General features: G+C 42.6%; 1 protein-coding gene across 2 annotated transcripts in view; it reads left to right on the top strand.

Moving 5' to 3' along the window:
* SLC25A13 (solute carrier family 25 member 13) overlaps positions 1 to 13,239 on the top strand; it is a 188,032-nt gene that overhangs the window by 114,976 nt on the left and 59,817 nt on the right. Inside the window, exons 10-11 of one of the 2 annotated variants that reach the window (XM_014859409.3) lie at positions 417 to 498; positions 993 to 1,151. In XM_014859409.3, the coding sequence (XP_014714895.2) occupies positions 417 to 498; positions 993 to 1,151 (241 nt within the window). Of the gene's footprint in view, positions 1 to 413; positions 499 to 992; positions 1,152 to 13,239 lie in introns of both variants that reach the window. The other variant, XM_014859408.3, reaches the window with a different exon arrangement.

The following is a 13,239-nucleotide window of genomic DNA, read 5'->3' as shown; positions in this document are numbered from 1 at the left end:
AGCCCTGTTTTCATCAACTCTTGCCAGGCTGAGTATTGCCATTAAAAGCAAACAAAGAAACAAACCCCAAAACCTGCCAATTTGATTGATGAAGAATGATCTCTCATTAATGTTTTTAAATTTGTATCTCTTCGGTGACTAATGAGAATTGAACATTTGAAAATAGGTTCATAACATTTTTGGGGGGTACATAATGCCTTTCATTCTGTTAAATTTGATTTTAAACATTAACAGCAGTAATAACTTTTCAGTATTAAGAACTTAGAGAATCTAGCCCTACCTTCCTGTTTGACATTTTAGTTGTATCGTGAATTTAGAACCCAGGGGTAATTTTTAAAAATAATTTGTGCTCTTGTTTGTTCTATCCTTTCTACCTCCTGTCTTCCCGCTCTCCAATTGCTGTGCTTGCAAAGAAGTCCTCAGTCAATTCATCTCGACCAGTTCTCCTACAAGTCGCAGAGTCGGCCTACAGGTTTGGTCTGGGTTCTGTTGCTGGAGGTTAGTCACAGATGAATGCAAATTTTTTATTTTTCTTGTTCCTCTTATTTTTTCTCTGATTTTCCACCTAGAAATATTAAAGGGCAAAGCCTTCTCTGGTCTTCCCCAAGCCAGTTACTAGTCTGTACCTGAGATGGGACAAGAGCAAAGGGAACTTCTTCCCCATCCCTGCATGTGACCAGGGACGAGGGAATGGCTTTTTTTCTCTTGCTTATCTGCAGATCGGCTTTCTAAAGACAGGTTAGTAATGAGGTTAGGCTGTAGTGATGTGCTTCTTTAAGTTTGAACTGTCCACGACGTGCTTTTATAAGGAGACACTTGAATGAACATCCACAGTTGTTTATTAAGAGTATAGAAAGTTAGTGCAGTTTTAAAATCTGCCCATGCAAAATTTGTTTCTCTCCTTTTATCAGCCTTCTCTGACTTTCACAAGCTTCCCCTTTCCTCCAACTGACCTTAATTCCTTCTGAAATATTGGTATTATTTGATTTTAGCTGTCGGAGCTACTGCCGTGTATCCTATTGATCTTGTAAAAACTCGCATGCAGAACCAACGATCAACTGGCTCTTTTGTGGGAGAACTTATGTATAAAAACAGCTTTGACTGTTTTAAGAAAGTGCTACGCTATGAAGGCTTCTTTGGACTGTATAGAGGTTAGTGCCATGTGCTAAATTCATGTAAGGTGAAATAATACTCAAAGGTTTTTCCATCCGAATGCCTGAAATGTGTTAGAGAGACTGCGTTAAAATGGAAATGCAGCAGATTCTCAATTATCCATGCTAATGGAAGTAGGCTGGAGGCTTCTAGGGCATGGCTAATCAGAACAGCACGTAATCTGAAAGCCTTTTGTATTGCTCTGTCGTACATTTTGTTTCTTAAAATTATTTTTATAAATGTGTTCAGTGAGTTTTTAAAAAGCTCGTATTGTTTATGTTCTTGAAACTTCAATCACCAGCTAATAGAGGCAAGCATCCTGGGGACAGGACAGAGAGCCCCTGGGGGATTGATCGTCCTTGAATATACCAGGAAAAAGTCTATCAAACGGGTAACTGAGGATTCAGGAGAGCCCTCCTCTACTGTCTCTTTCTGAGTTCAGGGTGCCCCTTCCTTTCCTCGGACTCTGTGCCCAGTGGAGCTGATTGACACACCACTCTAGCCAGGCAGTCCTTCTGTGCCCTGCTGCTTCTTTCATCGTCTAAGTTTCATTAAGCAACGAGAACAGTAGCAAAATATGTCATCACTGATAGAAAGGATCCCAAGACCCTGCCTGCTTTTCCACTGCATTGGCCTAAAGAGGCAGGACTTTACTTCCCAGCCCTCTCTTTGTGATTGCCTTCTACGAAGGGAAAAGAAGTAAGTTTATTTGCATCCAGGAAAACACAGTATCTCAAGGCAGTTGAAGCTGAGCCACATTACCGTTTGGCATCCGCAAAACTGGCAGGATCTTTCTTCCCCGCTCCGACTAGTACTTGCTCTAGAAGAAGAAATTAATCTTTCGTACTCGGTGGAGACAGACCTTGGAAGTGGCAGCCATGGGGACCTGTGCCTCTGGGCCTCTTCTGCCATCTGCTGACTCTAGTCTTTACCTTAAGCACCCAAGTTAAGGAAAACAAAGACCCCTCTTGAAATCTCTCACCTTAGAAACTGGGAGCTTTCAAACTCCAGAGAAGTTCCATTTTGCAGGTTCTATTGTGTAGGTAGATAACGCCCATCAAAGGCCTTTTGATCTTTTTCTGCCCTCTTTCCCTCACCCCCTGCCTCGTCTTACAATTGGGAAGGTCTTTGACCCCAGGTGATTGATGATGACCCTTCAAGGGTCACTGCCTTCCATTTGAAATACTTTTCCCTCCTGGTGACAGCAAACCTTGCAAATGAAATGTCTCCCTCTACTACAAGGTTAATGTCACAGTTCCTGCTTTGCAGTGATTCAGGCAAAGGCTACCACCTTCCCCGTTCTCGCAGGTTGTTTTCTGCAGGGAGAGCTTTGAACCTCAAGTTGGACACACGTCTGAGCCTTGGCGTTGCTTCACAAACTGCTGTTAGGGGCTTCCCTTGGTATTGAATTAAATGCCATGGATGCCCTTAGAATTGTGAGAAATTTTTTTCTTCTTTTTTTGTCCTGCTGAATGTCTTTAATGTGCTTGTGTTGACCCAGTTTGTTTTAATTTGGAATCCCTTCTGTTTCCTCTTTGACCACACCCAGCAGGTCCTGCTTCTTGGTTGCATCTGGATTTCTTTCCTTGACCTGTCCTTTTGACCCCATGGACAGAACAGCTTAAAGCACACCTGAGTGCTGAGGGCTGCGCTGGCATGCGCCACCCCACAGACCTCTTGCTGCTTTAGTTATTACCTCTGTGAGATGGAAGGGGCCGGTGTTAGCCCCTCAGGGAAGGGGAGTGTGCCGGCCTATTAGAGAGAAATGGAGGCTCACTCTGAACCCCAAAGAGGCGGCTCCTCACCCTTTTTCTGGTTTAGAAATAGCCATTTATCTAACCTGTTTTGAATGCCTTAACCCTCAGGGGTCCTCAGTGAGAGGATAAGTAGGGTGTGAATATAAGATCAGTTCTGGGAGTCACCTGTGTTCATTTCTCCCTGATTTCTTCTCTTTTCTAGTAGACGATTTTAAAACAGAAGATTTACTGTAAGACTTTGTTTAGCTCCGTTCTGTAATTTGGATCTTGAGAGCAAAGAGATGATTGGCAGTTCACGTTTTTAAAAAAATGGTTTATAGTCTAATTTCGTAGATGACTTATTTCTATTAATTGGTTGGGGACCAATTCCCTTTAGTGCCTTGCACAAAGTCATTAATTAATAATTGTATATAACTGCGTACTTGTAAATGCTTATCATTGGGTAAGACAGATCAGATGAAATGGGAAACCATTATTACTAGCAAAAAACTATAATAGAAACAAAAAAAACCTGAAGTATTTCTAAGAATCAGTATTCTAACCTTTGTATACAAAGTCAAGATATGCATGATTCTTTGACTATAAATTTCTCATTAAATGTAATTTTATTGTTTAAAAATTTTATTATTCCCGGGGAAAACTTAAATTTCAATTCTGAGAATTTAGAATTGCTACTGTTAATGCTTCACCTGGCAGTATTTGAGAAGATGTCAGTGTACATCTCTAATTTATAAACATGTTTTGAAATATTGAGCATATTTTTTCCTATTATGGAATTTTGCTTAACATGTAATTTTTCCGCATCAAGACATATATAATTGCTAATATTTCCTGAATAGTGTAATTTGGAAATGTTGTATAAGTAAGTTCTCTCCCCTATTTTAAAATTATCTTTATGCATATTTTGGAAAAAAGTTGGCAGTTGGCCCTGAAAAAAGTTGCTTACAGCATGTATCCTTATTATAAGGTTAATAATCATCTCTCTGCTTTTCTTTTTGTGACAAGAATACAGATCTCTAAAGGGAAGCTGTTTTTGTGTTTAGAAGTAATTCCTCGTAGAACTGCTAAAATGAAAGTTATTTTTAAAGAACACTTTCAACACTCCATCGCTTTTTCTTTTCTCTGGTACGTGCCAGCATCTGCACGCAGTTCTGGCGGTTACCCAGTCGTAGTCAGGGAGCAGGTTTGAGTCACTGCCCTGTAGTCCAGAGGAGACTGATACCACCGCTGTGGGATTGTTAGCGCGTGTCTTCCGTGGACGTCGAGTCCTGTGCCTCGGACAGCCACAAGTCACTTTGGTATTGTGAGTTGGTTAGGTCTTACTCTGTTTCTTTGTCTCGGGAGTCTCTCATTTTGGGGGTAAGTTTTGGTTGTTAGAAATCCTATGAGACTGACTCTGCAAACCTTCTCTATAATACAGACTGCTTTCTTTGCAAGAAAATGATTGCTTTTCCTAGGTTTTTCTGTAATTTTTGAAAATCACACCCCTGGTTGAAATAACACCAAGATAATCCAGATCTCCCTGAAGTCCCTGTAAAAAAATCTTCGTCTGTTTCTCCCCTGTCTCCAGATTGATGTTTGGAGACAACTCAGGTGTTTAAAATCCTTAATGAATTACCTGACAGCTTATTTGGTTTGCATGAATTGCATGACCAAATAAGTCAGTTATTGGCCTGCTATAGACTTGGCTATTAAAGAGAAACAATTGATTGGGTAATCATCCATACTTAAATGCTCTTAATGTTACGGGAATAACTGATTTCTGCCTTCAAACTTTGCTACTCTCTCCTCCCTCAAATGCTTCAAGTAATGAGATGAGCAGTCTTAGAAATGGGAAAATAATTTGGGGAGGATGTTGGGGAGAAAGATGGATTCAGGAGGAATTAGGATCCATGAGAAAGACTTCTTAAAGAAAGGTTTTTGTTTTTGTTTCTGCCAATGGGAAAAGCCATAAAGAAAATCTGCCAGAAAGAGAAATTAGATCATTTTATGAATTAAACTTAATTTGGAACACAACTTAATCTTTTAGGTAATTGCCAGAAAACTTTTTTAATCAGCGCATTGATCCAGGCTTGCAAAGTTTTAAATGTATCTGTTTCAAGTTGTCTGTGTGGTGCAAAAGCAGTTATCTTCCATCCTGGAATGTTCTCAAGGTGACATCTAGAGGATATCGTGGTGATATCTCCAGAAGTTATTGATACGTTTGCATTCTAGAAGGAAGTTTTGTCAGACAGCTAGTTTAAGCTAGGTCTCTTCTTGTGGTTAATGGTTCTATATAAGAGAGTATCCAAGTTACATGGATGCCCAGTGAGATTCCTCTTGTGGCTAAAAATAAATTTAAAAATCCTAGCACCAAAATAAGATGATAGGAGTTCCTACAACTCTGTTTTGCATAGCTTAAGAACACACATCTTGGAGCAAACCGCAATGAACTGCGCTGAGTCATGGGTGTCCATCCTCGTCTACCAAAACATCTAATAAGTGCAAATGGATGGGTTTGAGTCTTATTTTCTTGGCCAATTTCACTTATGGTATTAAGCTGTGAAAAGATCAAAAGGCAGATATTTGGTTATAGGAGACCAAATAAAAATGAATGAAAGACTTGAACAGTTCATGAGCTGGGTAATTGAATCTCCAGAAATCTACAGTGAGCCAACTGTACTGAGCACAGGGTATTAAAATAGGAGACTAAGGTAACACAAACTTCAGCTAAGGTGGGTGGGGTGTTATCAGAGGCCTGAGGGGGCCAGATGAGAGCAGTGATGAGCTTGGAAAGTTGGGAAAGATGACAAAAAGGTGAAACTAGACGTAGCCTGGAGAAGAGAATATTAATAAACAAATTAGTTCCAGGCCTCAAGAAGGATGATTTATAACGAGCTACTGTCATTGCTGAGACTGAAACAAGGGAAATAGATTAAACCTCAGCAGCAAGGAAATAGTTTAGATACAAGAAAAGATAACTGGAACCCTGAAAGTTGCCATATACCAGAGTGAACAACTAAAGGGGTGGATATAATCCATCTTCCCAATGATCTTCACTTCTGGAAAGCCCCAACATAGAGGAAGAGTCAAAGGAACTCAAGTTTTTTCTAGACCATGATCAGTATCATTCACTTACTGTAACACTCAGTCTCCCAAAGGAATCCTGAGCCATAGCTAAGATAGCAGATGGTTCTTAACAGTTTGAGTAAAACATTTAACCCAGATAAACAAGCGTCTAAATCTTAATATCTGCCATTGCCCCCTGCCCCTGCCATTTCCCCAGCTCCTCTGTATAGTCCCTTGGGATAGCACCCCAAGAGCTGGTAGAGAACTGCATTGTAATGAGGATTGTGAAAGGGGATAGTGTAGTTGGGAGGGTGGAAATGCCTTATGCCTGGGGGCAATATGAGTCAAAAGCCGACAGACAAATGGGAGGGGAGGAAGGAGGGAAGAATGCTTGAGCAAGTGAAGAGAGAAGGCCATGGAAATAGGAGCAGGAATAAAAGCTGTGGGACAGGGGCGCAGAGTGCTGATAGCTCCAGAATGAAGGTTAATCTGATGTTGAAAGCAAGGAAGGTTCTCTGGGAAGATAGGGCAAGTGTAGTGGCCTCAATGGTGAGGTCAGGAGGGTAAGAATTTAACATCGGAGGGGTTGCCTCTGGGTTGAAACTAGATAACACAAAAAAAGTGCTGGAGGGGGCTTTAGCTATAGCAGTAGGGGTCTCTTAGGCATTAATTTCCTGTACAAAATTCTGCTGCTTGTCTCTGCCCTGCGTGTCTTCTACCCCATTTTATGTGCTCTGAGCTACCTTTCTCAGGGCTGGGCTGGGCACTCTTGAACTTGCTTTTGTCTGACCTGAGCTTGAAACGCTGCCTTAGTTGTGGAGGTTCTTCCTTATTGTGGCCCCTCAACATCTATGCTCCTGCTTGTCTCGTCCAGCGTGGTCTTTTGGGACACCTGCTACATGTGGTTACTGTTGTCCGTGGACGTCACCCTGGCTCCTGACCCCACTGGCTTTCCCTGAACCCCATTCCCAAGTTATTCCCTGACTTACTCATTCACCAGGCCGTAACCTACAACTTGGCTCTGCTGTTCGGTGCTTCCAGTGTTTAAAGAACCTAACATTCAGGAGCTGGAGAGGAAGAGATGGAGGCCTGATGTGGATGCCTGTCACGTAGCCACCCTCCTTTTGTTGTGTGAAAGGGCCAGTCAGTACAGGGTGACAGACCAGTGTGAGCGGGGCCCAGAAAAAAGTTTCAGAACAGTCTGGGCCAGAAGAAATGCCTTTGTAGAGCAGAGAAAGAAGCTGGAGCCGTAAGTCCACTAGAGTGAACAGGGAAGAGCTGAGTGTTAGGGGTTCTGGAGCTGTGATTGAAAATAGTGGGGACCTGAATTCGACTCTGAGTGCCACTGCATGGTCACCAGGCAGTTACTGACTTGGAACAAGCTGCTTACCCTCTCTAGATTCCAGTTTCCATGAAGGAAGAGGAGGAGGATAGTGATGATGATGGTGATGTTGATAAAGATAAAAACAACCAACCAAAACCACTTCTGTGGTACTTACTGTGTGCTTGGCCCTGTTCTAAGGGCTTTATGTATATTAACTCATTTCATCTTCAGAACTACCCCATGAAGATGGTACTGTGTTTATCCCCATTTTACAGTTGTGGAAACTAAGGTACAAAGAGATTGGATAACTTGCCCATTACACAGCTAATAAATAACATTCTGAATGCAAATTCTGGACCAGCCTGGCTCCAGACTCCATGCCCTTAATCACCTGGCTCTCCTGCCACTCAGTAGAAATTATGTTGTAAAAAGTTGCTTATCATCAGAGGTTGAGAAATGTTTAAGTTCTTAACTAAATTAAAGTTCTTAACTACATTAAAAATGTAGTTGAGGGGCCAGCCCCATGGCCTAGTGGTTAAGTTCAGTGCACTCCACTTTGGCAACCTGGGTTCAGTTCCTGGGCACGGATCTACACCACTTGTCAGCAGTCATGCTGTGGCAGCAACCCACATACAAAATAAGGAAGATTGGCATGGATGTTAGCTCAGGGTGAATCTTCCTCAAGCGAAAAAAAGAGGAAGATTGGCAGCAGATGTTAGCTCAGGGCAAATCTTCCTCAGGGAAAGAAACAAAACAAAACATGTAGTTGAAGATGTATTGTTATGTCTGTACTACTCCCTTGTCTTTGCCTAAAGTGGGCGGGGCCACTAGACACTGTCAGACCGTATGTGCCCTCACTGCTGTTCTAAGGATGGGCATAAAGCCATGGGAACAGCCTTATACTAGTTACCTAACTCTGGGCTTGAACATTATTCAGGCTGAACTGCTTCTTGTAAGCAAGAAGAGAATCAAGGATATGCCTTGAAGAGTCAGGTAGAAAGAAACATCACATTTTTTTGAATACATAATATAGGTTGTGAACAGTGTCTGGCTCTTTGTGTACATGTATTCATATAATTATCATAATAAACTAGTGAGTCATAATTAGCATCCTTGGCTTACCAGTAAGGAACCTGGCGTTCAAAGAATAATGTACCCAAGGTCACTTAGCATGGAAGAGGTGCAGACGTGGGGTTCCAGCCCAGGTCTGTCTACCTCTAAAGTCCATGTGCCAAGCCCTTCATTTTGCTGCCATGCCATTGAAATAAATAGTTTTTTTTTTTTTAGGATTTTATTTATTTCCTTTTTCTCCCCAAAACCACCCAATACATAGTTGTATATTCTTAGTTGTGAGTCCCTCCACTTGTGGCATGCAGGACACCACCTCAGCATGGCCTGACGAGTGGTGCCATGTCCGCGCCCAGGACTCGAACCAACGAAACCCTGGGCCACCAAAGCAGAGCGCGTGAACTCAACCACTTGGCCACGGGGCCGGCCCCTAAGTAGTTTTAATTAGGGCAGCATTATTAATGAGTTTTGTGTAGTCCCTTCCAACTCTGAGATTCTAGAATTTCTGAAAAGTTTTTAAGTAAAGAATAGCATAGTAATCCTCTGATCTAGCACATACTCACAGGAACCTCCTTTTGGGGTCCCATATGAAGCTTAAGTTGGAGGTTCCTGATGTGGGCTCAGTTCCCTCACCTCTAGCTCTGTTCTCACTGGGTTGCAAAGGGACTGGAATCAGAGGGGATAGTGTGATTTATATCTCAACCCTATGAAATTTGAAGACAAAATACTATATTAATATTGTACCCTGTAAATCTTTTCTCGCATTAGCAGCCTTCTGGTAAAGTTTGCCAAGGAAGCATTGCCATATGTGCTGATGGAGCTGAACTAAAATGAGAAGATTAGAAAACTAACCACACTAATAAATTTCATTTGAGGCAGTTGGAAAATAGACTGCTGTTTTGACAAGTTAGAAACAACACACACATCCATTCTCTGTTTCTAATGGTACAATGAATTTCCAGAATTCAACAGATGCATCTTGTATTAGAAGCCTAGTTTTTCTGCTGAGTTACCCAGATGTCAAACACACGTGTCCTTTAAACTTCAGTGTGATCGTGTTGAAGGGCCTTAACGAGCCTGGCTGTTTTAGGCATTACTGAGCCATGTTACCCCTCCTCTCTCTGAAGTCAAGGAACCAGGAGGGTGATTGAAATTCCCTCCTCTGTGACTTTTCATTGTCCCGCAGAGCATCAGACCTCCCAAAGGATATTTACCCAGGACTAATGGTGTCAAGGCCTGCGTCTGTGACGGTAATCCACAGCCACCTTTGTTTCCCTGTTTGGCCAGGGTAGTCACCGCAAGAATGGTACTTATCCAGGACCTCCCTCAGGGCCGACATCTGGCCCAGGTCTTAGGAATGGATTTGTACTTCGGTTTTATTCTTAGTGAGTTGAAGTTATTCATTTAATAGAGTGAAACTTGGGGCCTTCGATTGTGTTACTTTGACCTCCTAATTACTCTCCTTGCCTTGGGTCTCTGCTCATACCATCTGTCCTTCACCTGCCTCTGGAACTTTTTCCTTTATGAACTTTACTCTGTACTTTAAAAGCCACACTGTGCATCTACAGAATTTGGTCCAAGCTCCTTAGTGTGGCCTGGGAGAGAAGCAGTGCAGGGCACCAGGTGAGAGCACCCCCGAGCCAGCCTGCCTGCGTTGAACCTACTGCCCCATCTAACAGCTGAGTGACCTTAGGCAGGCTCCTTGAAGCCTGCCTCAGTTTCTTCATCTGTTCATGGGGATAAAAGTAACATGCACCGAATTGTTGACTTGTTGCGTGGATTAAATGTGTTGATTCACATAAAGCACATAGAGTAGTGCCTGGCATGTGGTAAATGCCCCCAAATATGGGCTGTTGTCATTATCACACTACTGTTATTTATTACAAGGTCTGTGATCTAACCACAGCCTCCAGTGATCTTGCCCTGACCCTGAAAGTGCCATGATCTTGAGATTTTGGTGCCTTTTCACGTACTGTGCCCTCTGCCTGGACCACCTTGCCCTCTGTTCTACTCATGTCTCTTCTCTCCACTGAACCTCTGCTTATTCTTAAAGGTCCAGGTCAAGCATGTCCTCTTTGATGCTGTCCTCCTTCCTGCAGGCAGAATAACTAGCTCTCTCCACTGTGGTCCCGAAGTACTTTGATACCCCTGGGCTGAGGCGCTCACCACTTTATTCTTAGGTGATTTGTCCCCTCTGGCACACGGAGACACCTAGGTTTCCCTTTTCTGGTAAACTGAGAATTTCTCCAAGGGATGGCACAGATCTTATTGTATTCTTCCCCCTTCCTTCCAGTACCAGGCACACAGAAGGCATTTGATAAATGTTTGCGGAACAAATAAATATTTGCTGCCCTATATTTAGTCTTAAATGCAGGGTTTTCTCTTTCGTTTTTTGGTGTTCACAGTGCATTACTAAATTTATAGTGAGAAAGACAAAACTCAATAGCTTAAAAGGCTGGCTGAAGTGATTGTATCTAACGTTGTAGTCATTTGGCTCCGTGGGCTGTTTTTTATTAGTCATTTTAGAAGACTGTCACAGGGTAGTTACAGAGACAAGAGATCATCATTTAAATCACAGTGCTTTCAGCCCATCCATGGTTTTGGTCTACAATTTAATGATGAGAAAAATACATCTAGCGAGTAAATATGTAGCTAAACATTTTGGTACTTGACCTGAATGCAGAGAATAAAATGAAATGTTGTAAATGTTAAGATGTAGTTTAAACAGCTTAGCCCTGCATTTTACTAGTAGAAATTAATGTACTTTCATAAAGTAAAGATAAAGCCTTTCTTCTCATATTACAGATACCATATTATCTCATGTTATATGATATAAGATTAATAAGTGAGTCTAGTATGGGAGGAGAGAGTGCTTATTTTGAATAAGAGCACTTGCTTTGCCCAGATGACTCCATAGCCAGGTTTTCTGTGCCGCTTTGGTTCGTTTAGATTATAAAGAACATAGCCCTACTCACATAGGGGAGCTTTTGATGAGAGTTCATGTGAGAGAGAGAGAAGGCAGAGATCTCAGAGGGATCCCAGGTTGGGGTTTCACCAGAACCTGGCCTCAGCAGGGACTGGAGTATGGTCAAGGCTGGCTCTCCCACCCCTGCATCTTTCATGGGCTGTGTGTTCTCTCTCTTTGGTGTCCATTTGCTCCACATTCTCTTCTCTCCGCCAACCCACTTCCTTTTCTTCTTTGTGGTTTCTGCTTCCTCATGGCGTTAGCACATACATGGCTTCAGCTGGCTGCTTTCCCCATTCCACAGGGTATCTTCTCAGTTTGTGGCTCTGTGCTAACTTGCTCCTCACCTCTGAGGACTCTGTCATGCTCTTGGGAGAAGGATCCTGACTGGCTTGCTCTGCTTTTGGTACCAGGTCATAGGGCCCAGGTTGCTGAACTCACTGGCTGCATGTCTTTTGGGTGTCTTCCCCTTGTCCAGTCAGCTGTGGCCCAGGGGCTCAAAAATATGGTTGTCTAGAGAAGACATTGCAAATTCAAATGTTTATAGCATCCAGGCAGGATATCGACGTGAACAAATAGGCCGGATGTGAGAGGCAGATGCACGTTTGCATATTAGGCGCGGGACAGAGTTGAGTGTTGTCTAAAGGCATAGACTCTTAAGCCGGAGGGCTTAGGTTTGGATCCCAATCTCACCATTTATCAGCTGGATAACTCAAAACAAATTACTTAATCTCTGTATGCCTCAGTTTCCTCTCTGCAGGGTGGTTATGAGGGTTAGTGAGTTAGTAAAGTGCTTAAAATGGTGCCTGACACATAATAAACCGTATGTTAGATGTTTTTTAAGAAAATTTTCCTTGGCATCAGCATCCTCATCACTTAGTTCCACAGTGAAATGAGCTTTCTGCCATTTTTCCTGAAACACGAAACTGTCATGGTCTATTTAGTTTTCCCTTTCTGTAGAGGCACAGCACACAGAAACATTTCCTCTATGGTGAGGATATCAGCAGAGCAATAAAAACGATGCATGACAACTGACACTTGTCCTCATTGCCATGTCAGCATTAGGCCATGGTGGGGACCTTGGTGAATTGATGCTTAGGTCCTGTCTAAAGGGCAGAGCCCCGTCCAACTGGAGCAGATTGCTGTGATGTCAGAAAGAGGCCCAGGGCTGTCAGATCAATCTATCAATCTATCTATCTTTACAATAAGTTCAAATTATTCAGTAAAACACATCTGCAGGCTATTGAGTAAAACACATCTGCAGGTTGGATATGTACAGACCTCAAGCTAGTGACTTTTGGTTGCAAGCTGCTCCTTTAGGAACACGGTACAGACAGGGCTGGTCTCTCAGGAGAGGCTGCAAGTGGACCTTTTTATATAGATGAATTAGAAAATTGTACTTACTGACAAAGGATGACACCGTGAAGCCCCTCTCAAGGACAGCAGTATGACACAGGGAACAATATATTCTGATTCTTGGGGTGAGCTTACTGTGTGTTTCCAAGAAAAGGCTTTTATTTTCTTAGAAAGAACAAATGAAAATGATACCATTTTTTGGTTCAGAAATGTAGGTCCAATACTGCTGTAACTGCCTTTCCTGGAAGTGACCCTTTCCTCTCAAAGGCCACACCTGCCCCTTGTGCTCTGATTCTTAATTCCCACTTAACCTAACATGTCCAAAACAGAGCCCCTTGCTTTCCACCCATACCTCTTACTCTCCACAGGCGTCCTTGTCTCTACCCAGGTGTTCATGATAAAAATCCAGCAACAGCAGTCAAACCCATTTTTCTTTCTCTTTGTCTCCTCTCCCAATACTCACAGACACACACACAAAATCAGTATGTCCTGTCTATTTTCCACGCAGCAGTTGGAGTGGTCTTTTAAAAGTTGAGTTAGCACGTCACTCTCCTGATTGAAATCCTCCA

This window comes from Equus asinus, chromosome 1, assembly GCF_041296235.1.
Source record: "Equus asinus isolate D_3611 breed Donkey chromosome 1, EquAss-T2T_v2, whole genome shotgun sequence".
Classification (NCBI taxonomy): Eukaryota; Metazoa; Chordata; class Mammalia; order Perissodactyla; family Equidae; genus Equus; species Equus asinus.
The sequence above is the reverse complement of the archived record's forward strand: the minus strand, read 5'-3'. Positions and strand labels throughout refer to the sequence as shown.